At 44.3% G+C, this 24,296-nt stretch overlaps 1 protein-coding gene across 7 annotated transcripts in view; it reads right to left on the bottom strand.

Moving 5' to 3' along the window:
* The window catches only part of TNIK (TRAF2 and NCK interacting kinase), a 295,635-nt gene that overhangs the window by 132,585 nt on the left and 138,754 nt on the right, over positions 1 to 24,296 (bottom strand). For all 7 annotated transcript variants that reach the window (XR_014156696.1, XM_081862118.1, XM_081862117.1 and 4 more), the window contains one exon: positions 1,633 to 1,689. Coding sequence is in view for 6 of the 7 variants with exons in the window: in XM_081862118.1 (XP_081718244.1) it covers positions 1,633 to 1,689 (57 nt within the window). In the remaining variant the exon portion in view is untranslated. The remainder of the gene's footprint in view (positions 1 to 1,632; positions 1,690 to 24,296) is intronic.

Raw genomic sequence — 24,296 nt, forward strand, 5'->3', positions numbered from 1 at the left:
GTTTCTCCATGGTTTTAAGTTTGGTGATAAGTTGTAATTCAGCAGCTTCTCTTTCCAGTCTATTTCTGAAATTCCTTTGTAGTAAAACAGCTACTTTGAGATCTTGTATAGAATGTCCTGGTAGATTGAAGTGTTCTCCTACTGGTTTCTCTGTCTTGTGATTCCTGATGTCCGATTTATGTCCGTTTATTCTTTGGCGTAAGGTCTGGCCTGTTTGTCCAATATAGAGAGCTGAAGGACACTGTTGGCATTTTATGGCATACACAATGTTGGACGATGAGCAATTAAATAGTCCCGAGATGGTATGTGTGATGTTGTTGGGGCCAGTAATGGTGTTGTCCGGGTGTATGTGGCAGCAAAGTTGGCATCTGGGTTTATTGCAGGCTCTGGTGCCAGTGTCCGTGTTAGGTCTGGTTGTAGTATTATTGTGTGCTCATTCTGAGCAGTGTTTCTTGATCCAGTGAGTTCCAGCTCAACCCTGGGTGGAAGAATGCCATCTAGTAAGGCATTCCATTCCATCTACCAGAGGACTAGTACCAGGGGAGGGGTGAAGGAATAGAAGAGATTCATTTATTTTCTCAAGCTATGCATTTGAACAGATTCTGCAGAATTATCCCTCAAAACATCTGGGGAAGGGGCAGAGCAAAGACAAAACAAGCCTGCCAGCTTAGGACAGCCACTCATACCTCTCAGCTAGACTAATAGGGCAGCGACAGCCAATCAAAGCAGGCATGGTTGATTGATGCTGGGAAACGAGGGTAGCCAAGCCAGTGGCAGTGTCTGTGCCTCCTTGTTGACGTCCTGCTTGCTCATCAAACTGGGCGCAGAAGGACCATAGCTCATAAGCAGAGCATCCGCTTTGCATGCAGACAGTCCCAGGTTCAGTCCCAGCATCTCCAGGTAGGCCTGGGATCCTCCCCTGCCTGAAGAACTGGAAAGGTGCTGCCAGGTTAGTGCTGCCAAAACTGAGCTAGATGGGCAAAGTGTCTGACACAGAATAAGGCAGCTTCCTATCCAAGCTAGATTCAGAACGAGCTGCAGAACAGCAACTTGATGGTCAACTACAGTGGCGCCCCGCAAGACGAATGCATCGCAAAACGAAAAACCCGCTAGACGAAAGGGTTTTCCGTTTTTCGAGGCGCTTCGCAAGACAAATTTCCCTATGGGCTTGCTTCGCAAGACGAAAACGTCTTGCGAGTCTTGCTATTTTTTTCGCTTTTTTCTCCCTTTTTCTAAGCCGCTAAGCCGCTAATAGCCGCTTAGCCGCTAAGCCGCTAATAGCCGCTAAGCCGCTAATAGCACTAATCCGCTAATAGCGCTAATCTGCTAATAGGGTTGCTTCAAAAGACGAAAAAACCGCTAGACGAAGAGAATCGCGGAACGGATTCTTTTCGTCTTGCGAGGCACCACTGTATAGGTTCTTGCATGATGGTGAGCCTGCTGATGACTAAGGATGCCAATCATTGCTTTTTAAACGAAAAAGGGTCCACTTCCCTTCCCATCCAAATCCACAGGTGTTCTCTTGCTATGCAAACCAATGGACGGCAAAACTGAGGTTTCAATATTTGATGGAGCTGCACATTGTTCAGTAGATTACACAATCATAAAGTCAAGAAAAGAATAATACATTACCCCGGTGACATCCATGACTTTAATAGCTGCAAGCTGTCCTGTTTTGACATGGCGACCCTAGGAAAGAAGAAATAAAGGAATCACTTAGCTGTCCCAGTTATGCAATGGTGGAAGGATTCTGCCACTCCACTCCACCAGCCCTGGTGTACTCAGTGCGTGCTTCTCCTGGGAATATGGCAGTTAATAGCTCCATTCCCACTAGAAACTCACTAAAAATTCAGGAAGCAATAACATTCCCATTGCCCATCAGTGTGCATGCCAACACATTGTCGTTCATTCTCCTATGAGTCATTCTGCTATTTCACCATACAATCTGCTTCACGCCTCCACTGGATTCCCTCTGCAACTTGGGAATGTGATACAGATGCAGCACAGTCGGGCCAGGATCAGTGCAATATGCTCAAACGGTCTTGCCCCAGCAAGCAACCTGGCTGCCAAATTCTGAAGTTTTCGAACCGTCTTCAGATAAAGTCCTATGCCAAAGCTGATGGAAGGGATTCTGTGCCACTGAGGCCACCTGAGCCTCAAGCGACAGCCAAGGATCCAGAAGTACCTGCAAGCTGTGTACCTGCTCCTTCAGAGGCAGTGCAACCCCTGCAAGAACAGGCAACCTCCCATCCAAGGGGACGGCAACTAGGATCACACCCACCCACCATACACAACTGCTATCTTCAGAATGAAGGAAGTGTCCACTGGTGCTAATGAGAGTTGCCCTACTGGCCTGGGGGAACAGCTTCGGTGGAGAGGGCAATTTTAATTAGGAATACAGTGCAGGAGGTAAGGGTTAACACCCCCTCCAGCTGCCTTTTTCTTTCATACACACACACACACACACACACACACACACACACACACATATATATGAAATGCAGCGACACATTTCATGTATCATCTAGCTGGGCCTGAAGCCTTTAGGTTCCTTTTCATCTTCTATATAATGGCAAATATGCAGGAGGACACTTAAGGATTTAGAGACTATTGTTCTTTCATTCTAGATTTTTTCTTCCTAGCCTGAAGCAGATTTACTTTGTGGCTGAACACACAAGCAACTAATAATACACCTCGGAGCCGGCACTTTGATGTTAAATAAGGTCCTGGATATGGAAAAATTAGTAGATTAGCCTCATTCCACATGGAACGAAATGGCATAACTGTCAACCTTTGACAGGATGAGCCCTTACAATTTGAGGGAAGCTGCAAATGAGAGTCACATTCCTATTCTGAGAAGGAAATGCCAAATCTTGTTACAATTCAAATTACTTGCCCCCAAACCTGGGAAACTGGGAAGAGGAATCCCAACCGATTTATCAGGTAATTACCACTGCCCATTACCACTGTAATTTTGTGATTCACATTTAAGGCAGACATATTGGATTTTTTCCAACATTGTTGTTACCTTCGCAGACTGCCCCTTGCACAATGGAATTTCTCCCTCCTCACCTCTTCCTTGGACGCCCCCCTCAAATCTGCCCTAGAGGTTTGGGGGACCCCCAGAGCAGATTTTAGAGGGGGTGGGAGAGAAGAAGAGAAAATCTCATTGTGTAAGTGGAACATCTGCAGTGTTGCAGACAACCCATTACATTTTGAAGCACAAGGGTATTTTCTGATGTAATGAGATCTTCCTCATATTGAAGAGAAGTTAAGTATGCAAACAGTGCAGTGAAAAAGGCTGCTGGGCAGAACAGTGTTCTTATTTTAAGAGTGGTAGCTTTCTTTATTTGCAGAGTATGGATATTGTATGTTAAATATATGCTTATATCCTTGTATATTTGCATTTCAGTTCTATCCCTTCCTCCTTTTCTTCGATCAGAAATAAACCCTGTTATTATTATAACAAGTATTTCCAAGTCACCTTTAAAGACTGCAGCACTCCTAAGACGGCTTACACAAATAACAACTTTGCAATAAAACATTCGGCTTAAATTGGTTTCTTCTTCTCACCGCGTTTCTCAAACTTGGGTCCCCAACTGTTGTTGGACTGCAATTCCCATCATCTCTAGCTAGCGAGACCAGCGGTCAGGGACGATGGGAGTTGTAGTCCAACAACAGCTTGAGACCTGGAGATAGAGAACTGGTAGCTTTATCATTTAAATTCATTTATTGTGTTGTTTCGTGAAATTGTAAGGTGCCTCGCACCCTCAAAAGGGCAGTACCAGGCACCTCGCGATACTACAAGTAGTTTTGTAAATAAATAGTCGAATTGGCAAGGGAAGCCAAGTGTAAGTAGTTTCATGAGGAAAATGCTAGGTGATTGATTCGCGGAGAGGCCTACTGCCCAGCAGCAGCAGCCCTCCTCACAACACGAGAGCGGCAGTGACTCTGCTGAGGCAACGGATTATTGGCTTTCTCCTTCCAGGAGACCCATGCGGTAAAATCCCAGGCTGGGCCTGGCGCTGAACTCTTCATTGCTGTATGGAAGGAAACTAGGTCACTGCAGAGGATCCCAGAGTCCTGAGGGAACGTTCAGTGTGCCAGGGCGCACACACACACACACACACACACACACAGGCAACAGAAGGGGAAGCGAGGACAATCAGAGCTTGGATGGTGCAGATCTAAAGCTTTTCAAGCAAGCACCTTTTGTAAAGGCGCAACAGAGCACACCCACCCACACGACACACACGGTACTGAGATTTTCTTTCTCTTCCAGGAAAGCAGTAGAAAATAACTGTTGGTGGCTGGCATGCTCATGCATTTTGCATCGGCTCTTAAAAGCTTTTACTGGATCACATTGCAATCAGTTCTGCCCACCGCCTCCCAAATGCTGCTCAAAAATTGTGGTAAGTTTGCAACGCTCTGAGGTATTTTAAAGGATGCCCAATATAGAACACAGGTTCCTACACTCAAGGCTGTGTGCTGCGATTCCACAGGAATGCCGGGAAGGGAGAAACGAAGGACAAGGTATGGACCGGATTCAGTTTCTTGGAAATCTTGGCTTCCATTTGAAAAGTGTATGTTTCAAACCTTTATGTTTGAAAGTGCATGGTGCATGGTGGGGGCAATACATGCTGAAATTCTCAGAAGCCAGAAGTAGACAGGAACATAACAGGATATATTATATATATATTATATATTATATATTATATATTATATATTATATATTATATATTATATATTATATATTATATATTATATATTATATATTATATATTATATATTATATATATATATTTACACACACACACACACACAGAGTAATACCTCGGGTTGAATGTGCTTCGGGATGAGAGCATTCAAGTTGCGCTTCGCGGCAACCTGGAAGTAACGGAGCGTGTTACTTCCGGGTTTCGCTGGTTGCGCATGCGCAGACGGTCAAAGTGGCGTCATGCGCATGCGCAGAAGCGGCGAAAAGCGATGTGCGCATGAGCAGACGTGCTGTCACTGGTTACGTTTGCTTCTAGATGCGAACGGGGCTCCGGAACAGATCCCGTTCACATCTAGAGGTACCACTGTGTGTGTGTGTGTGTGTGTGTGTGTGTGTGTGTGTATCCTTCATCAAGGATGAGCACGGTTCTTCCCCCACCCCCCACATTCTCATCCTATCCTCACAACAATCCTGTTATGTAGGTTAGGTTAAGAAAAAGTGACTAGTTTGTAGTTCCCTACAGGAACTTCACAGCTGAACAAGGATTTGAACCCAAGTCTCTGTAGTCCTAACGCAACTTTCGGAGCCCTGTGCCACACTTGTCTCTCAGAGGTCTGTGGAGCTTTTTGCCACTATCAGTTAACTAGCAAAACCAGCATGAAATTATAGAACTTTTTTCAAACTGGGAAAACGTAATCAAATTTGCTCAATTGCAAAATGAGCACAGGTTGTAGAATTCAGCTTCTCCAACCCCACAAACACAGCGAATTTAAATTTATTTATTAATGCATTCCTGAAAGGCTGAACATCCATGACCTTCAAAAGAAAAACATGGAGCCATCCCCAAAGTTCATAAAAGAAGCAAGATGTGATGGCTTAAAAAACTAATAATAGCGTGTCTAATTCTCTATTATGAAGAGAACTGAATTTGCACTCAACAGCGACGTATACCTGTGAAAAACAAACCTAGCTTAACTTAAGCTTCAGCAAAGCAGCATCAGAACCCTTCACACTGTTCTCTGAGTGCAAATAATGATTTACCATGAATGGGATTTGGGCTGATGAGAGTCCAAAGAATCTTGAAGGAACCAGGCTGGCACTGGCTCAGTTGTAGATGACCTAAAAAGCCAGTTAGCATTCCAGCAGAGTGGCAATGTCTGCTTTAGGCAGGCGCCTTTCTCATGGAACTGCCTAATGCGCTGGCTTCTCCTCAAACGACTGTGTGAAGCATGCCAATGCGCTTCTCCTGGCAAGAAAATGTTTTGCCTCCTAATGAGAGCCAGCCTGAAACCAGGGTGAACTGAGGTCATCTGGATGAATTTTCATAGCCTGAGCTGAGTAGTGCACAATATTTAAAAAAAAATGAATGAGAAGCTGTTCCCAAATCAGATATTAAGAGTAGGATACAGACAAGGCACACGGACTATACTGGAGTTGTGTCTTTCAGCCCTATTCATTAATTATTTCTTATCATTTATTAATTCCTGTATCGCCCTTCATCTGAGGATCACTGGGCAATTTATAATCGAGAAACACAAAAATGCGTAACACAGTTACAAACAAAAACAATACTCCCCCCCCCCCCAGTTTAAAAGGACAGAGATTGTTTAATTAGTCACAGATATGCAACGATGGCACCAGGCGAGCATCGCTGGGGAGAGAATTCCACAAGCCGGGAGCCACCACAGAAAAGTCCTCTTTCTTGAGTGGTTTTACCACTGCCTCCTTCAAGTAGGCAGGAACAACTACAAGGAAGCATTGATTACCTCCCTGGCCTAGCCATAATAGGACTAGACAGTGCTTGGGACACCTCTTGAGATTAATCATTTATACCACGTCATCCAATACTTGAATTATCCTTTATACATTTGAAGCTGATCTACTTAATTACAGTATTTTATATGTCTGGATCCTAACAGGGTTCAGAGGTCGAGGATTTGAGAATTACACTGGCATTTCTATCTAGCTCATCATTCAAACACTGATGCCATTAATATACATCAGATTTTACAAAGTTTCACATGCAAAAGATTTGGGAGGAAAGGATGCTTCCCATTAGGATCCGAAAATTTCAGTTCAACCAAGAAGAAAACAGCAAGGGGAGAGTTGGAGACAAAGGTTTCAAATCCCCCCCCACACACACACATCCCGGTGAGACATAAAAGGCAGGCAAAAATTCTACAGGTAAAACTTTCTTTCCTGGTACAAAGGATGGAATTGGAACATTCTGCCTGTTGCATTTCTGTCTTCCGCACATCTGGGCAAAGCACAAGAACCCTGCCTGGAGAACAATGTGGAACTGTGATGGCCTGGGAATCCGATTCAGAGGCTGAACCAGAGGAATCCCAGCCTGCACAGGAGTCCCCGCCTCCAGGGCCAGCTGAACTGGGGCAGGGCCTTGATTCTGAAGCGCCTGCACCTGTGCCGGATCCTCAGGAGCAGGCACCAGGTGAATCCACTCTGGCTCCGGAGCTGGTTGAGGACTCAGTGCCTACAGGTGAGTCTCCCCCTGGGTCCAGTAACCCTTCAGCTTCTCCTGAACTGCAGAGGCTCAAGGCAGAGAGGCGGAGGGAACTGGTTTCTCCCAGGAGGAGTGCTCTCCTTAAGGCCAGGAGAGGCAGGTCTCCTGGGGGCCGGGACCGCCCCTGGCCTCAGAGAAGATAAAGGCCAGTCAGCCCAGTCCCAGGTTGCGGGAGCAACGTCATTGTAGAGCTGTTTCGGCCAGCACCCAGTCTAGTTCCCCCAGAGTTCCTGTCCTTGCCCAGCTCCTCGCTGTGGACCCCGCTTCACCCATGGAGGACTGTCTGCCGACCCTCGAATCAGGTCCTGGACCAGCACAGGAACAGGTGCAGGGGCAAGCCAAAATGGCACTCTTCAGATGTTGCTGGATTGCACCTTCGGTCATCCCCTGACCATTAGCCATGCTGGCTGGGGCTGATGTCAGTTGAAATTCAACAGCATCTAGAGGGAATAACTTTTACTACCCCTGCTCCCAGTAGTGATGTTTTCCCAGTAGTGATGTATGGAATATAGTGATGTATGGAAGTGAGAGCTGGACCATAAAGAAGGCTGATCGCTAAAGAATTGATGGTTTTGAATTATGGTGCTGGAGGAGACTCTTGAGAGTCCCATGGACTGCAAGAAGATCAAACCTCTACATTCTGAAGGAAATCAGCCCTGAGTGCTCACTGGAAGGACAGGTCCTGAAGCTGAGGCTCCAATACTTTGGCCACCTCATGAGAAGACAAGATTCCCTGGAAAAGACCCCGATGTTAGGTAAGATTGAGGGCACAAGGAGAAGGGGACGACAGAGGACGAGATGGTTGGACAGTGTTCTTGAAGCTACCAGCATGAGTTTAAGCAAACTGTGGGAGACAGTGAAAGACAGGAGGGCCTGGGGTGCTCTGGTCCATGGGGTCACGAAGAGTCGGACACGACTAAACAACAACAACCCTGCTCCACTGCATGCGGCCATTCTAGGTGATAGCCATTGCTGAAGGCTACTCTAGAAGAATAAAACTAGTTGAAGGAACTAATTCCTTCCCACAGCAAAACAAAACACTGAATTTGATGTGTGCCCAATCCTTACCTGGATGTGTTGCAAGACACTTCCAGTTGTGCTGGTTCACCGCAAATATGGTTCAGCAAGAGGCTAAAGTGGTTTTAATTTAGTTGCATTCCATCAAACTTATGCTTAACTTACGATGCGCTTCTAGGTTTGCAATCTTAGACATGCTGTGATTCTCCTAGAGCAGGCACCCCCAAACTTGGACCTCCAGATGTTTTGGGACTACAATTCCCATCAACCCTGACCACTGGTCCTGTTAGCTAGGGATGATGGGAGTTGTAGTCCCAAAAAATCTGGAGGTCCAAGTTTGGGGGTGCCTGTCCTAGAGGTTTCAAGAGAGGACAGGTGAAAATATCCAGCTAAATCATGGGTGACAGACAGGTGCCACAAGCAAACAGCAAGCATCAGTTTATGGCAGTCTAGGGACATTTCTGCAGCATGCCTCTTCCCAGTAGATGGTTCATCAGCAGGCGATGCAGAAAACCATTGCAAGACCCAGGAGTCTGTATATGTATTGTAGTATGTCCTAGGAGTTATGCCTCTCACATACCTTGGACACAGCGGCTGACACATATGGCCAGAAAGGCTGGCCACTGCTCAAAGGGTCAGTGCATTTTCACAGCTGACCCTACCATTGGGCAAGATGAGGTGGTCCAGCTCAGGCAGCAGATTTGGGGTGTTGTGCAGCACTATGAATGGACAGTCATTTATTTAGTTAGTTACACTTGCTAGGTGCCTCATCCAACGAGGTCTTCCATTGTTTGGGTTTTCTGACATATTCATCACCCTGGGAAAAACCGCTCGGATTTTCTGCCTCAGGCACCAGATGTCTTCAACCATCTCTGCTTTAGCCAAATACTATCTTCCAACTCAAATCTATTCATTATCGTAGCCCACTGAGCTCATCAAACATGCATCTTTGTCAATATATGTATTCTTCTTTATCAATATCAAGGTTTCTGCTTTACATTGTTGTGTGTGCGCATGATGTTGTTGGCATAGCTTTCCTCCCCCGATATGCTGTCAAAGCTTATTTGGGTACAAACCCAAACTCAACTCGAAGCTTATCCAAGTGAGAATGTCAAAGCTGTTGTTGTTTTTGATTGAGCACTCATCTGAGCATGAAGCGATCCCTCTAATTACCTTTAAAACATTACCTAGCTATCGCTAACTCAAGAATGTCATGAGTGTTATGTGGACGTTACTCAGATTCCCACAAAACGAGGGCAGTGACAGAGAAAGTTTAGAGTGGCAGATCTGTGCGTAATCTGCAGAGTTTTTCAAGACAAAGGAATTTTGAAGGTTATGTATACACCTTATAAATATTCATCAGCGCTGCATATAATCTCAGAGTGGCCCTCGGCGTTCCCGAGCTGTACATTTTAAATGTAGCTGTTTCAATCAGTAGAAATTCTTAGGGTAAAATTGACACTGTAGAGACAGCTGGAAAAGGTTCTAAGATTAAGTGACATTGAAATGGAACATAGTTTGCATCTGTTATGTTCAGCTTGATTAAGCTAGGTGCAGTTTTTACATTGCTTTTTTAAAAATTAAACAGGTTGTAGTCAAGTGTATGAATACGGTGTGCTGCTTTAAACCACCCTGGGTATCTTTCGTCTCTTCTGGAGAGTCAGTTCTGTGTGATTAGGTAACATAAAGGCCCAGTTTAGGCATGATGCTAAACAAGGAGGTTCCAACATTGCAGGAATGAGCCATAGTGAGCCTTAAGCTCACACACTCTCCCCTCTTCCTCTTTTTTGTGTGAGAGAGCAAGACCAAAAGCTGATCGTTTCAATTTTGCTGGCTTCCATTACCCCCAATCTCAGGACACTTGTTTAGTTTACCTATGGTTAGCTTTTAAAAAAAAAACAGGATGTGAAACCACAGTTTGGTACTGGTGTGTTTTAACTAACCAAAGTTTAGGCTAAGCCAGTTTCCCAAATTCAGAAGCAATAGGAAACTGCAGTTTCTTCCAAATCAGAAGTGGAAGAGTCACATCACCTGCCATCCTGTATGAAGGAGATTTGAGAGAGAAGGAACCCAAGAGCCCAAGGCTTGCCACAGTTCATTCTCAGAATGCTAAACTATGCATGTCTGAACAGAGCCAAACCGTCCCCCATTACCAACACTCCACAGAATTTTACCGGAAAAGAGTTGATGTGAGATTATTGACGTCCCTATGAAAAAATGCTGAGACAACCACTAGCTTTTTCTATTGGAAACTGTCTCAGTCGTTTTGTTTTGAAATTTCTGCATTTGATTGGTAGTGACTTTTTATGCCAATAGGCGACTTTGATGCCTCACAGAAGGTGTCTTGGAGTGATACTGATAGTTTTAAATAAACAAATAAATAGAATCATAAACAAATACAAGACAGTTTGCACGTCATAACCTAATTTGCACGAACACTCAGTTTTGACTTAGGTTTCTAAGCATTTGCTTACATACACATACACACATAATATATTCAATTTCACACCTATATTTCAACTACACTGCCTCACTAAGCCCATTCTACTACTACTACTACTACTACTATTATTATTATTATTATTATTATTATTATTATTAAAAGTTAAATTGTCAGGATTCTACAAGAAGCAAAAGACTCCATTTGCCATCAACACAGGGTAGTTCATGATGCAATTGTTGCCATGAAGATTTTCAAACTCCCTGCCTTCTGCTGATATTTTTCTAATTTTGGCTACAGAGCAAAATAGCACAGCTAAATAAGATAGTAGCTTGGAGGAACGGTATTTTTTTTTTTTTTCCAAAGTAGCTTTCAGAAAATGGAGAACAGCTTCCCTCATACCCAATCAGATGGAACTCCTGCTTCCATGGCTTCATTATGGGAAAGAAAAAGGGCTCGTCTGAGTGAGCATCTGGCAACACCAACTTTGATTGATCAAATCTCAGTGCGTTATGGGAAAGAGAGCTTTCTCTCTCTCTCTCTCTCTCTCTCTCTCTCTCTCTCTCTCTCTCACGCTCACACACCCCTGACAGCTTCCCCAGGCATTCTGTTCGACCTAGTCACATAAAATGACCAGAATGCACTTGCAAAATAGTCTACTCGCATAAATATTTGATATTCTGCCACTTTCGGGGAAGAGGGAGGGAGGGAAATACCTCAGCACTCCTATCCACCAGGGCAGAGATGACAAATCGTTATTAGCTTTTTCTAAACAACAACCACACAGACACGTTCAGCAGACCAAGTGAAACTAGCTTAGCAAATGGCGAGACACACACCCAAAGAATCCTGTCTTCTTATACTTTAAAGGTACAGGGGGGAATAAGCAGTAAAAATTAAATAAACAATCCAGTAGTGTCATATTATCGTCATCCTTCCCATTCATGCTCCAAGATGCTGCTTATAAAAAGAAGGGCTTTTCATGGGGGGGGGGGGGAATGTAGATACATAGGTGTCAGGTCTACCCAGGTCTCAACACCCCAATCAGTAACCATATTGGTCAATCCAAAATGGTAGACCTGTTCTCCAAGACCGCTTGTGTGTGTGTGTGTGTGTGTGTGTGTGTGTGTGTGTGTGTGTGTTTGTTTCTAGTATTTATTTTGCTCTCCACTTTGGCGAAAAGTCTGTGGACTTTCATATGAACTGGCCTTGGTTCAGATGTAATGCTAAGTGAAATTTAGTGTTACACCCATGAGCCCCATCTGGTGTTGCATGTGTGATACTCAGGCCTGTACATTCTTCTCTCCCCTCTTCTAGCTAAACTGTTTTGGTGCCCTCCAGATGTTGCCAGATTGCAAGTCCCATGTTCCCTGACCATTGCCTATGCAGCTGAGGCAGATGGGAGTTTTAGTCTACACTTGGGTTTACTGTTACCAGGCAGGAACCTCTGTCTCCCTCTCTCCTCTCCTGAAGCACAAGTCAGTAAGGATATGGAGACCATCTTTCAGATATTTGGGGCCTGGGTCATTTCAGATTTTGAATGTTAACAGACCCTCGAAGTGTCCCTATTTTCCAGAAATCGTCACGGTTTCTGATTTGATCCTGGAATGTCCGACTTTTCCTTAGGATGTCCCTATTTTCATCAGAGAAATGTTGGAGAGTATGGAGTTATGCGACTCTCGGGCCAAGGAGATAAAGTAACTCTGCAACCTTGAGAAGACATCTGAAGGAAGCCCTGTATAGGGACGTTTTTAAATGATCAGTGTTTTATTATGTTTTTATATATCTTGGGAGCCGCCCAGAGTGGCTGGGGCAACCCAGTCAGATGGGCGGGGTGTTAATCATAATCATAGTACAGTGGTGCCTCGCAAGACAAAATTAATCCGTTCCGCGAGTCTCTTCGTCTTGCGGTTTTTTCGTCTTGCGAAGCACGGCTATTAGCGGCTTAGCGGATTAGCGGCTTAGAAAAAGGGGGGGGAGGGAAAAAACTCGCAAGAACTCGCAAGACGTTTCGTCTTGCAAAGCAAGCCCATAGGGAAATTAGTCTTGCGAAGCACCTCAAAAGACGGAAAACTCTTTCGTCTAGCAAGTTTTTCGTCTTGCGAGGCATTCGTCTTGCGGGGCACCACTGTAGAATTTGTTGTTGTTGTTTAGTCGTTTAGTCGTGTCCGACTCTTCGTGACCCCATGGACCAGAGCACGCCAGGCACTCCTGTCTTCCACTGCCTCCCGCAGTTTGGTCAGACTCATGCTGGTAGCTTCGAGAACACTGTCCAACCATCTCGTCCTGTCGTCCCCTTCTCCTTGTGTCCTCAATCTTTCCCAACATCAGGGTCTTTTCCAGGGAGTCTTCTCTTCTCATGAGGTGGCCAAAGTATTGGAGCCTCAGCTTCAGGATCTGTCCTTTCAGTGAGCACTCAGGGCTGATTTCCTTCAGAATGGATAGGTTTGATCTTCTTGCAGTCCATGGGACTCTCAAGAGTAGAATAGGATGTCCCTATTTTCATTGGAGAAATGTTGGAAGGTATGTGTTAATGTGAGTACCTTGAACTGGGCCTTGAAACAAACTGTCAACCATGACAGCTGTTTTTAAACGGGTTATGTGAGTGCTAAATGGAACCTCGGCCAGCAATCTGACTCCTGTATTTGGGACTTGTGATCGATGCCTGGGGGCAGGGGAGCGAGAGTTGCTGATTCTCGATCATGAATATTAGCATACAAGTATTGATAAACAGTGTGCATTCAGAATGCAGCTCTTTCTCTGCAGAAAGTCGATAGGCAGACAGGAAAGCATGGCAACCAGGAGAGACTCAGGCCAGGAAATAATAGGTCACATCTGAAGTACGGTACCTTAATGGTTTGTACAAAATTATACAGTAAAAATTCATTTGTGCTCCCATTGCCATTAAATAAGCCACCACTGTTGGCAAACTAAATTTCTCACTCCACTATGCAATTATAAAAGTGGCAGTGAATGCATCTCTGCTGTCACATAGCATTAAATTGGAGCAATACGTTACAGCGGCCAAAACAAAAAACGTGTTCTTGGCTTTTAAAACGTAAATATCATTGCATTCAAGTACCAGCCCCCGGAGGAGCATAACTCAAGAAATCTCCATGCTTAAGACAGTGAAAATGCTAAGCAAAATAAAGGAGATATGTAGGCACCTTTCGAGATATTTCTGCATCATAACGTGCTTCCAATCAACATCCGGCTTCTATTTCCCCCGCAAAGTTGCTGTTTGCCGAAAACACAATGCTTGGGGGCCTAAAGCAGGCAAGAAGGAACTGTTTTCAGGTGTCAATCCAAACCGGGAGTCTTTTTCAGATAGAGGGACAGGCCCCAGTGGCTGCTCTTCCCTCGAAATAAAAGCAGCCAGGTTAATCACACTTGCTGTATTTATGCAAATCTAATGTGCCATCAAATCTAATGCACACCCTAATTTTTGCAACGTAGTTTGGCAAAAAAAAAAAAAAAAAGGTGTGCATTACCTTTGAGTCAATACTAAATTTAAAAATATGACTAGCATTGTGTGCAGTTTGGTCCTAAACTGCTACACATCCCACATTCTGCGGAAGTGTAAAAAGTTATTACTTATGTGCTGGATGAAGTATTATTTCATTGACCTATCTTAAAACGGTAGCAAAACTATTTCATTGGGTGACCCCAAGTTCTACTGCAATTATTTTCATTGTTGATACTATTACCAGAAGATACCTAATGCCAAGTCACGTTGCCCACTCTGACAGGCCATGGCTCTCCGGGTTTCAGACGGAAGTGTTTCCCAGCCTTACCTGGAGATGCCAAGGGGTGAAGCTGTGACCTTCTGCATGCCAAGCAGATATCCTACCAATGAGCTACGGCCCTTCCCTGCTTTAGACAGGGGCCTCTCTTTCTTTCAAAATAACACAACCACACACCTCTCTCCTCGCAGGAAAATAAAACCCAAGGAGAGACAGAAGGAGCAGGAGGAGGATTGCTGCCCTGAGCCTTATTTGCCAGAAGATCTGAAATATATTTCCTCTCTCGTTCCTCTCCCTCCTCAAGAAGCAGTAAATTGGTTGGCTGCTTTCTGACATCATTCTGACAGTGTCCCTTAGGGGCATTTAAACGGGGAAAGAGCGAAGGGGTCTTTATCAAATCAGACAAGTGCAGATTTTATTCATACTTGCACATTCAGCGCATTTCCAAAACCCCCCTACTTTTTCTTTAAGAAAAATCCCTAGAGTGAGTTTCTAAAGACACTCCAGGTGGGATGACAATTTAATTTTCAGGTGAATGTTGTTGAGTTTTTTGGTTTTTTTACATTAACTTTCAGACCCAAACAAAGCCTGCTTCCGGGTGTCAAGAGACCACGTGACGCCAGGAAGCTGGAAGATAGTGAAGCAGGCCATTGGTCTAATTCAGTACTGTTTACATTGACTGGCAGGTGGGTGGTCAAAATCCCCTCACACAGGGTTCTGAAGTGCAGGGTGGGCAGCTGGGCGTCAGGCACTTAGGAACGGCAGCCCAAGGAGTGTTGCCAGACCTGTGCTTGGTGCGTTTTAGCAGCAGTTTCAAAGGTTTCAGCTGTGAAAGGGTGGTGGGAGCACACCTCACTCATTGTTAGAAACTCAGGTATATAAGCTTGGTGCCAAATGGCACTGTGAATCTAGGCTGCAGTCGCCACAATGGAATGTCTGTTCAGTAAGTCTGAAGCTTATAAACTGTGGTCGCCAACCATGTACAGTGGTACAGTGGTGCCTCGCAAGACGAAATTAATCCGTTCCGCGAGTCTCTTCGTCTAGCGGTTTTTTCGTCTTGCGAAGCAAGCCCATTGACGGTTTAGCGGATTAGCGCTATTAGCAGCTTAGCGTCTTTTAGCGGCTTAGCGGATCAGTTGATAAGCGGCTTAGCGGCTTAGAAAGGGGGCGGGAGGAAAAAAAACCCGTAGGAACTCGCAAGACATTTTCGTCTTGCGAAGCAAGCCCATAGGGAAATTCGTTTTGCGAAGCGCCTCCAAAACGGAAAACCCTTTCGTCTAGCGGGTTTTCCGTCTTGCGAGGCGTTCGTCTTGCAGGGCACCACTGTACCTTGGTTTGCAAACAGTCTGGTTTGCAAACATTTTTTGGATTACAACCCATTTTCTTTGGATTACATTTTTTTTTTTTTTAGGCCCCTGCGGAACAGATTGGGGTACCACTGTAGTTGCAATTTCGCCCGGCTAATTTCAAACGCTGACTTCACTTCAGAAAAAGGAATGAATGGGAGCTCACTTTAAGCTCCTGAACGCTCGTTTGGAGCCACATCTGTAGCTACTGCACACCTGTTGTCACGCTTGATGTCTGGCACGGGATGGGTGGGTGGGTGTGGTTTTGGGGATCCCTGGCGGGCCAAATTTATCCTGCGGGCCAGAGGCTCCCCACCACTGCCCTCCAGGATACGTAACAGCAGTCCTGCCAGGCAAGTTGAAAGCCTATCTAGTCCAGCATCCCTTTCTCACAGGTCTACCTGTTCCTATGGAAAGACTGCAGGCACGACATGAGCCGAATGGCACTCTCCCTTCTCATGTTCCTATGTGTCTGATATTCAGAGGAATGCACTTCCGATGCTGCAGGTAACACAGACAAGTAGATCCTTGGTGTTATGTACTGAAGTTCTCACCCTGGGCCAGCAGGGGGATACTGCAGATAGTTATGCAAATGAAGGATCGAAAGTGACGTTCAGTGATTGGCTAGTTACAGAAAATGGTTACTGTTGCATTCTAGTGGAGCTCTATATAAGCAGGCTGGCTGAGCTCCTCAGTTCAGTTCTGTTCCAGCTTACAAATAAAGAGCTGCTTTGAAAGAATCGCTGTGTCGTCTGATATGTTTGCCCACAACTTAACACTTGTAGCCCTTTCCTTCATTAACTTGGCTAATCCCCCTTTAAAGCAGTCCATGTCGGCGGCCATCACGACATCTATAGCAGGCACAGGCAAACTCAGCCCTCCAGATGTTTTGGGACTACAACTCCCATCATCCCTGACCACTGGTCCCCTTACAGACATCTCTTAGATAGGGATGATGGGAGCTGTAGTCCCAAAACATCTGGAGGGCCAAGTTTGCCTATGCCTGATCTACAGGGTTTCTTGTCCTACCTGGAAATTTCAGGGGTTTCAACTTGGAATCTTCTGTATTCGAAGCATGTGCTCTACCACTAATCTACAGTCTGTAAGAAGTTGCCTTATACTGATTCAGACCACTGGTCCACTGAGCCCAGTACAGTCTTATCCGACTGCCAAGGTCTCAGGCAAGATGTCTTTCCCAGTCCCGTTATCTAAGCTCCCTTAACTGGAGATGTCTGGGATTAAACCTAGGACCTTTTGCATGCAACGCACGTGCTCTGCTGTTGAGCTAGAGGCTCAACGATGGATGCGAGCCAACAAGAACTGCTGCATAAATATTAAGACTCAATATGCAGGGAGTGTTCAAAGGGACTTTTCTTTTCTGAAAGCTATTCAAAGCAGACAAACGATTTAAAAGCCCCTTTCAACTCTACAGGAGATTCACCCATTGCCACAGCTAATAATTTCTACATCTGTGTTTTGTTTTTTAATTTTCACAATGGTGGTGATTATATCCTGCCTTCCACAGAAGGCGGTTTACCTAAAATAAATATCAATGCAAAAACCAATAGAAAGAGCCTGAAAATCAGCTTCACACACGAACAGAGAAAAAATCAATGGTAGTTAAAAAGAGCAGTGGGTGCATATTATGTTTCTTAATCAAATACAGTGGTACCTTGGTTCTCAAACTTAATCCGTTCTGGAAGTCCGTTCCAAAACCAAAGCACCGTTCCAAAACAAAGGCATGTTTTCCCATAGACAGTAATGAAAAATGGATTGATCCATTCCAGACTTTAAAAAACAACCCCTAAAACAGCAATTTAACATGAATTTTACTATATAACGAGACCATTGATCCATAGAAGGAAAGCAATGATCAATGTACTGTACTATAAAATAAATAGGAAGTATTGTAGATGATAAAAATTAAAATGATTTCCCCCCCTTACCTGCACTGATGATAGTCATTGTTTTGGGGGGGTGGCTTTTATCTATTTCTGCAATCACACAATCAATCAGTCAGTCAGTCAGTCAGTAGCTCAACTGGGTTTCAAAAACAAAAACGCAAAATGAATAGCAAAAACAAAAGCACCAAAATTAACCTGTTCCGGAAGTCCGTTTGACCTCCAAAATGTTCGAAAACCAAGGTGCAGCTTCTGATTGGTGCAGGCGCCCCAGAAACAATAGCCAACAACCGCATTGGACGTTCAGCTTCCGAAAAATGTTTGAAAACCGGAACACTTCCAGGTTTTCGGTGTTTGAGAACCAAGGCGTTTGAGTACCAAGGTGTCTGAAAAGATTATGGTCCCCACCATACGCAATTCAACACAAAAAGATACTAAACCAAAAAATAACATTTTATTTTTCAAAATGTCTCAAAACTTTCATGTCCACTGAAATAAAAATATTTTCTTTCTAGATTTTCTAATTGCGAACTTATTTCAAAAAGAAATTTATCTCTATTGCTTTTCCTGATGCCCTAAGCAAGCACTTGGTCTGCCTATAGCGTATTCCATCACTGCGCCCCAACTTAAACAGAATGCACACAGTTAATCTGTAAACATTCAACATGGCCTTATAAGGCCTGTGCAGTTTGCTCCCGGGGCCGATACCCCTATCTAGGGTATGCTGCTGTGTGTACCACAAACGTTCATTCTGAAATTTCAATCTGAATGCTTACTCTTGTGCCTGGGAGCCAGAGTTCCTGATTTAAAAGCTGCATATCTCAACAAGCAGCAGCCAAAAGAAGTCAAGCCAGTGTATTACCCATCACAATCAAAACTGTTATCTAATCATGTTAAATCAATGTTGTTGTTCTTCCCATTTTGAAAGGGGGGGGGGGAAGGATATTCTTTCAGCCAATATTGCCTTCAAGGGTTTTACAGGCTTCAGGCAAGCTTGCAATGGTACTGCACTCTGTTCCCAATGTCTAACAGTAAACAGTCAATAAACATTTTGCAATTGCCCAGATTCCATTCTTCTAGCAGAGAAGAGTATCTCTTCGCTAATGATATATGTCATTAGTACTGATAAGAACATACACAGCTATGTCGAGACAAACACTTTTCTAGAATGCCTTTTAATGCCAGAATTTCCTTCTTGTGTGCTGCAGTCTTTGTTTTGCTGCAAATAATGTTGAGCTACCAGAGAAGAGAGGGTACCAATTTCCTCCTCCCCTCTCATTTTGTCTTGGAACATTTGTGTCACACGTGCACAGATTTCCATGGATGCAATGAAATGGAAATTCTGTACTCTCAAGGAGCCGCCAAGTTCTATCGGGTGGAGTTAATCTTCTCAGAATGGTCCGCACACTTTTTTGTATCGATAAATTAGAATAGGTTTTCGTTTCCAAGCATCTTCTCTCAAGAAGGAATCTTCTGTTTGTACGGATGGCAATTCACCAAAGCCGGTCTGGGATGTTGGCTAAAGCAAGGGAAGAACATCTTAGGTTCCAGAAATCCCTTGGGCATTCAATGGGCATGCAGGGAGTTCCCCACTGACTTCAGTTCTAGCAGGTGAGCAGGACACGGAAAAAGGATGTGCTCTGGGGGCTCCAGCAGGTTAATGGAAACCCTGAATCAAGCCGATTAATCTTGGACAGATTAATTTTATTTTTATTACGCATTCTGTGTTTTTGTATTGTGTTTTTATGTTGTGAGACCTGTGGGTATAGGGAGATGTACAAATTTAATAAATAATAATAAATAACAACACACAACCCTGCTGATAACACCCTGAACACCTTTTGCTTTTGTGGAGTCCTCCATCCCAGTTATATGTCAGGAGTAGGTAACACTGTGCAGCTCCTACAGGCCAAGCCCCAAGGAGGGTACATTGCCTACTCTCTCATCGACCCAAAATACTGGCTGCAACCTTCTAGGCTTAGTATACTCTCAGGGTTGGAGGCCAGCTGGCTGTGGCTATCCCCACTGCCCCTACAATATCTCTGGGGCCCTGACTTAATGACCCAAGGTGATTGTCACGCTGGGGCTCCAGAGGCACTGTGATGGAAGTTTAGGAAAGCCCCAAACAGCATCAGCCCTGTATAATTCAAGGAGCATCTCCAACCCCATCGTTCAGCCTGGACACTGAGGTCCAGCGCTGAGGGCCTTCTGGCGGTTCGTTCACTGAGAGCAGCAAAGCTACAGGGAACCAGGCAGAGGGCCTTCTCGGTAGTGGCACCCGCCCTGTGGAATGCCCTCCCTTCAGATGTCAAGGAAATAAACAACTACAGTGGTACCTTGGGTTAAGTACTTAAGACCTCGTTCCGGAGGTCTGTTCTTAACCTGAAACTGTTCTTAACCTGAAGCACCATTTTAGCTAATGGGGCCTCCTGCTGCCGCCACGCCGCCGGAGCCCAATTTCTGTTCTCATCCTGAAGCAAAGTTCTTAACCCGAGGTACTATTTCTGTGTTAGCGGAGTCTGTAACCTGAAGCGTATGTAACCTGAAGTGTATGTAACCCGAGGTACCACTGTACCTGACTTTTAGAAGACACCTGAAGGCAGCCCTGTTCAGGGAAGCTTTAAAGTGTGTGATATTGTATTGATATTGTATTGTGTTTTTACTATTTTTTGTTGGGAACTGCCCAAAGTGCCTGGGGCAACCCAGTCAGATGGGCAGCATATAAATAAATTATTATTATTATGGGCGGGCAACACCAACCATAAATCCTGGCACCAGCCCTTATATCGAGGAAAGGCGAGTCTAGTTGTGCTGATCAAAAATGGCTTCCCAGATGCATTAGCCTATTTGCAGGCAGTGAAAGAGACGTGGTTTTGGCCATGTTGACAGGTTAACAGTCAAAACAGCAGGAACTATGTTTTAGTAGACTTCTAAAAATTGGCTTTTATCTCTCTCAGGCATACCCTTTGTATCATGGACACCACAAGGGAAGAAGGCTCACAACTCCTGCTTCACAAAGCAAGTGGGAAATTGCTTGCCTTTCTTCACCGGTTAGTTTTTCCGTATTTCTGAATGGAACCTGTACAACTTTCAAAGCCCAAACAACTATAAACAACGCCAAATTAGGTAACTGAAAGTCAATAAAAGCATCTCTTTAAAGAGCCTTACTGCTGTAGGTATTATTAAATTACATGCGCCAAAAAATAAAAAGGTTAATAATTACTCCCAAGGTGTGCTTAACGTTATCCCCCCCCCCCCCAAGGTTTTAAGCTGCAATTGCAAAATTATCTACAGGGCTAATTACGGTACCTGAATATTTGTATTAGAGAGCAAAAAATCGTCAGGTTTTGAACAAATGAGGAACATGAGGTTTTTTTAATTAGGAAAAAGGCAAAACAAACAAAATACGCTGCAATTAAGCAGCACCTTAGTACAGCCGAGTTCATAAATAAGCCCTAACCAAATAGCTGGACTGGAAATGAAAAGTGTGGTCGGGGAGGGAAGGCCGAAGAATCTCCTCACAATTATGAGGAGACAAATAGCTGGCGCTCCATTTCTACATAATGAATACAGCCTTTGAGGAACATTTACTTAGCATCTACTGTACCATGAGTACTTTATAGTGTTCTTTCTTTCTTTCTTTCTTTCTTTCTTTCTTTCTTTCTTTCTTTCTTTCTTTCTTTCCTAGAAGCCGCAGTGTCAACTAATGTGTTTTAAATATACAAAACAAGAAGGCCTATTGAGATTACACTTAATATGCAATCCCAAGTATGCACATCCTTGCTTAAGGACACAAAAAGTGAAGGATCTGAGCAGGGTCCAATTCAGCCCAGCAATCTTTGGAAAGAGGGCATTGGGTTCACAACATGGAGGCTTTATGATCTAAGACTTTCCTATACATGCTTTTGTGAAAGGAACCTCCCCAGATGGATGGACAATATGAAAATATGTGGTAGAGGCAGGGTGAGTTTCATTTTTGAGGGGGTCCTTTGCCTTCTGATGGATGTTCCCAAAGGTCAGTGAGCCCTAGGGTGCTTACCTGGCAGCAGGCAGCAGCGATGCACTGATATGTTGTTAAATTTTCCAGCAATGCTCTTGTGCAATGCTATGTCAGGGGTATTTTGAGAATATCCAAATCCTCCCACCCAGAGTGACTAGGGCAGGTGTAAGGCATAAACCACAGAGCCTAGGGCTTGCCGATCAGAAGGTTGGCGGTTCGAATCCCCGTGATGGGGTAAGCTCCCATTGCTTGGTCCCAGCTCCTGCCCATCTAGCAGTCTGAAAGCATGTAGTGCAAGTAGATAAATAGGTACTGCTCTGGCGGGAAGGTAAACAGTGTTTCCGTGCACTGCTCTGGTTCACCAGAAACAGCTTAGTCATGCTGGCCATGTGACCAGGAAGCTGTATGCCGGCTCCCTCGCCCAATAAAGCGAAATGAGCGCCGCAACCCAGAGTCGTCCGCGACTGGACCCAGCGGTCAGGGTTCCCTTTACCTTTTAAGTTACTATAGACCCTGCTGGGAAGCTGGGACCCAACAGATACCAGAGGAGGTCAAACAGTGGGCCTGGTGAGAGATTATTCTAGTCTTCAGAAACATTATTACACAGGTGTGGGGTCACTAAAGGAATTAAAAAGATTTCTGCCAGTTCACAGCTGGAAGAAGTGAAGACAGGAAAGGCAGGAAGAAGAGGAGACATGACAGAAAACTTGAGAAGCCTTTAACTAAAGGGCATGCTACCTATTTTTACTTCTTTACGTTGCTACCCCCACAAGTAAAAGAGGTAATTCACTTTCTAATGGGGCTGTTAAAGAACTAAAGAACTTTTAGGTGGCTGCCTTTTATGCACATGCTTGTGGATAAGCTAAACATCAGCTCTGGTGCCATTTTCAGTTACTGAAAGTAAAAGCTTTCGGTTCGGAAGTTTTAAGAGGCGGCATGTGATCCCTGGATTTGTAAGTATTGGCCGTAACTTCTTATTACTTCTCTTAAAATGGACTCCAAACCTGAAACTACAAAGACAGTCTGATGACAGTGAGTTAAAAGAGCATCACCTGCTAGGTTCTGGACATTTTTCAACCAAGTAATTTAGTGTTTGCCAATTAAGGTCTAAGAAGCTAATTTTCAGGAAGGTTAGCGCATGAAAGGGATTCCCTTGACTCTAGGGCTATGCTAAAGAAGCGGTGAAAAACCCTGTTGTTAAGTTGTGGGTGAAATTGTGCTTTGCACGCATGGGTTCGTATCCCATCCTCGTTGCCAGTGTTAAGTTGTGGGTGAATATATCAGACGACACAGCGATTCTTCAAACAGCTCTTGTTTATTCACAGGCCAGAACAGAACTGAACTGAAGGGTTCAGCCAGCCTGCTTATATAGAGCTCCACTAGAACGCAACAGTAACCATTTTCTGTAACTATCCAATCACTGAACGTCACTTTCAATCCCTTATTTGCATATGTGGACCTGAGTGAAAACTATCTACAATATCCCCCTGCTGGCCCAGGGTGAGAACATCAGTACATAACACCTGTTAAATCAACTAAGACTGCAATCTTAAGCACACCTACTAGAGTAGGGAGTAAGCTCCTATTTCGTTCAGTCGAACTTTCTCCTAATAATAATAATAATAATAATAATAATAATAATAATAATAATTTATTATTTGTACCCCGCCCATCTGGCTGGGTTTCCCCAGCCACTCTGGGCGGCTTCCAACAAAGATGAAAAATACACTAAAATGTCACAAATTAAAAACTTCCCTGAACAGGGCTGCCTTCAGATGTCTTCTGAATGTCAGGTAGTTGTTTATCGCTTTGACATCTGATGGGAGGGCATTCCACAGGGCGGGCGCCACTACCGAGAAGGCCCTCTGCCTGGTTCCCTGTAACTTGGCCTCTCGCAGTGAGGGAACCGCCAGAAGGCCCTCGGAGCTGGACCTCAGTGTCCGGGCAGAACGAGTAAACATGTTAGGATTGTACTGTACATTGTTTCCTGAACTCTGCTAGCATATGCCATGTTTTTATGGTGGCCAATAAGCTAGTATTTCTTGGTCCTGCAGGAAATTTGAGCTATGTAAAGAAGCTAGAACCAATACCCACAAGACCAGATTTTGTCAAGCTGCCAATTTCTGTCTCCAAACCTGTAAGATTCCATGCAGGCTATCCACCCCAATCTGAAAGATGTGTTCAGGTTCCACTCTGGATCCACCCCCAGGACAAGGCTGGGATGAACCATTTTTGAAATCAAAAGATGCACCTCTAATGTTTCCATGGAATGGGAAATCACCCTAAAGCAGAGCTCTGAAGACAAGAAAAAAGCAGTGAAACACAGAAATCCATTTAAGTGGATCAATTTCAGTTTGAAAACCCAATAATATAGTGGAGCACTGTGGACCCTCCAAGTACAAAATTGAATCATTTGCATTCATTTGTTGGGCTGACACTCCTGTATTTTGCTGCTTTGAAAATCCATATTTACACAGTTTGCTGTAAACACTTGTAATAAAGGACCAAGTAAATTGCTTACAGCTATTTAAAGAAAGAATTAAAGCTGTGGAAGATATATGACCTCTGCCTCTGCCATATTGCTCATCCTATGGAATCAATACAGCAAAGA

The sequence above is a fragment of the Podarcis erhardii genome (assembly GCF_964252035.2).
Source record: "Podarcis erhardii genome assembly, chromosome: 5".
Classification (NCBI taxonomy): domain Eukaryota; kingdom Metazoa; phylum Chordata; class Lepidosauria; order Squamata; family Lacertidae; genus Podarcis; species Podarcis erhardii.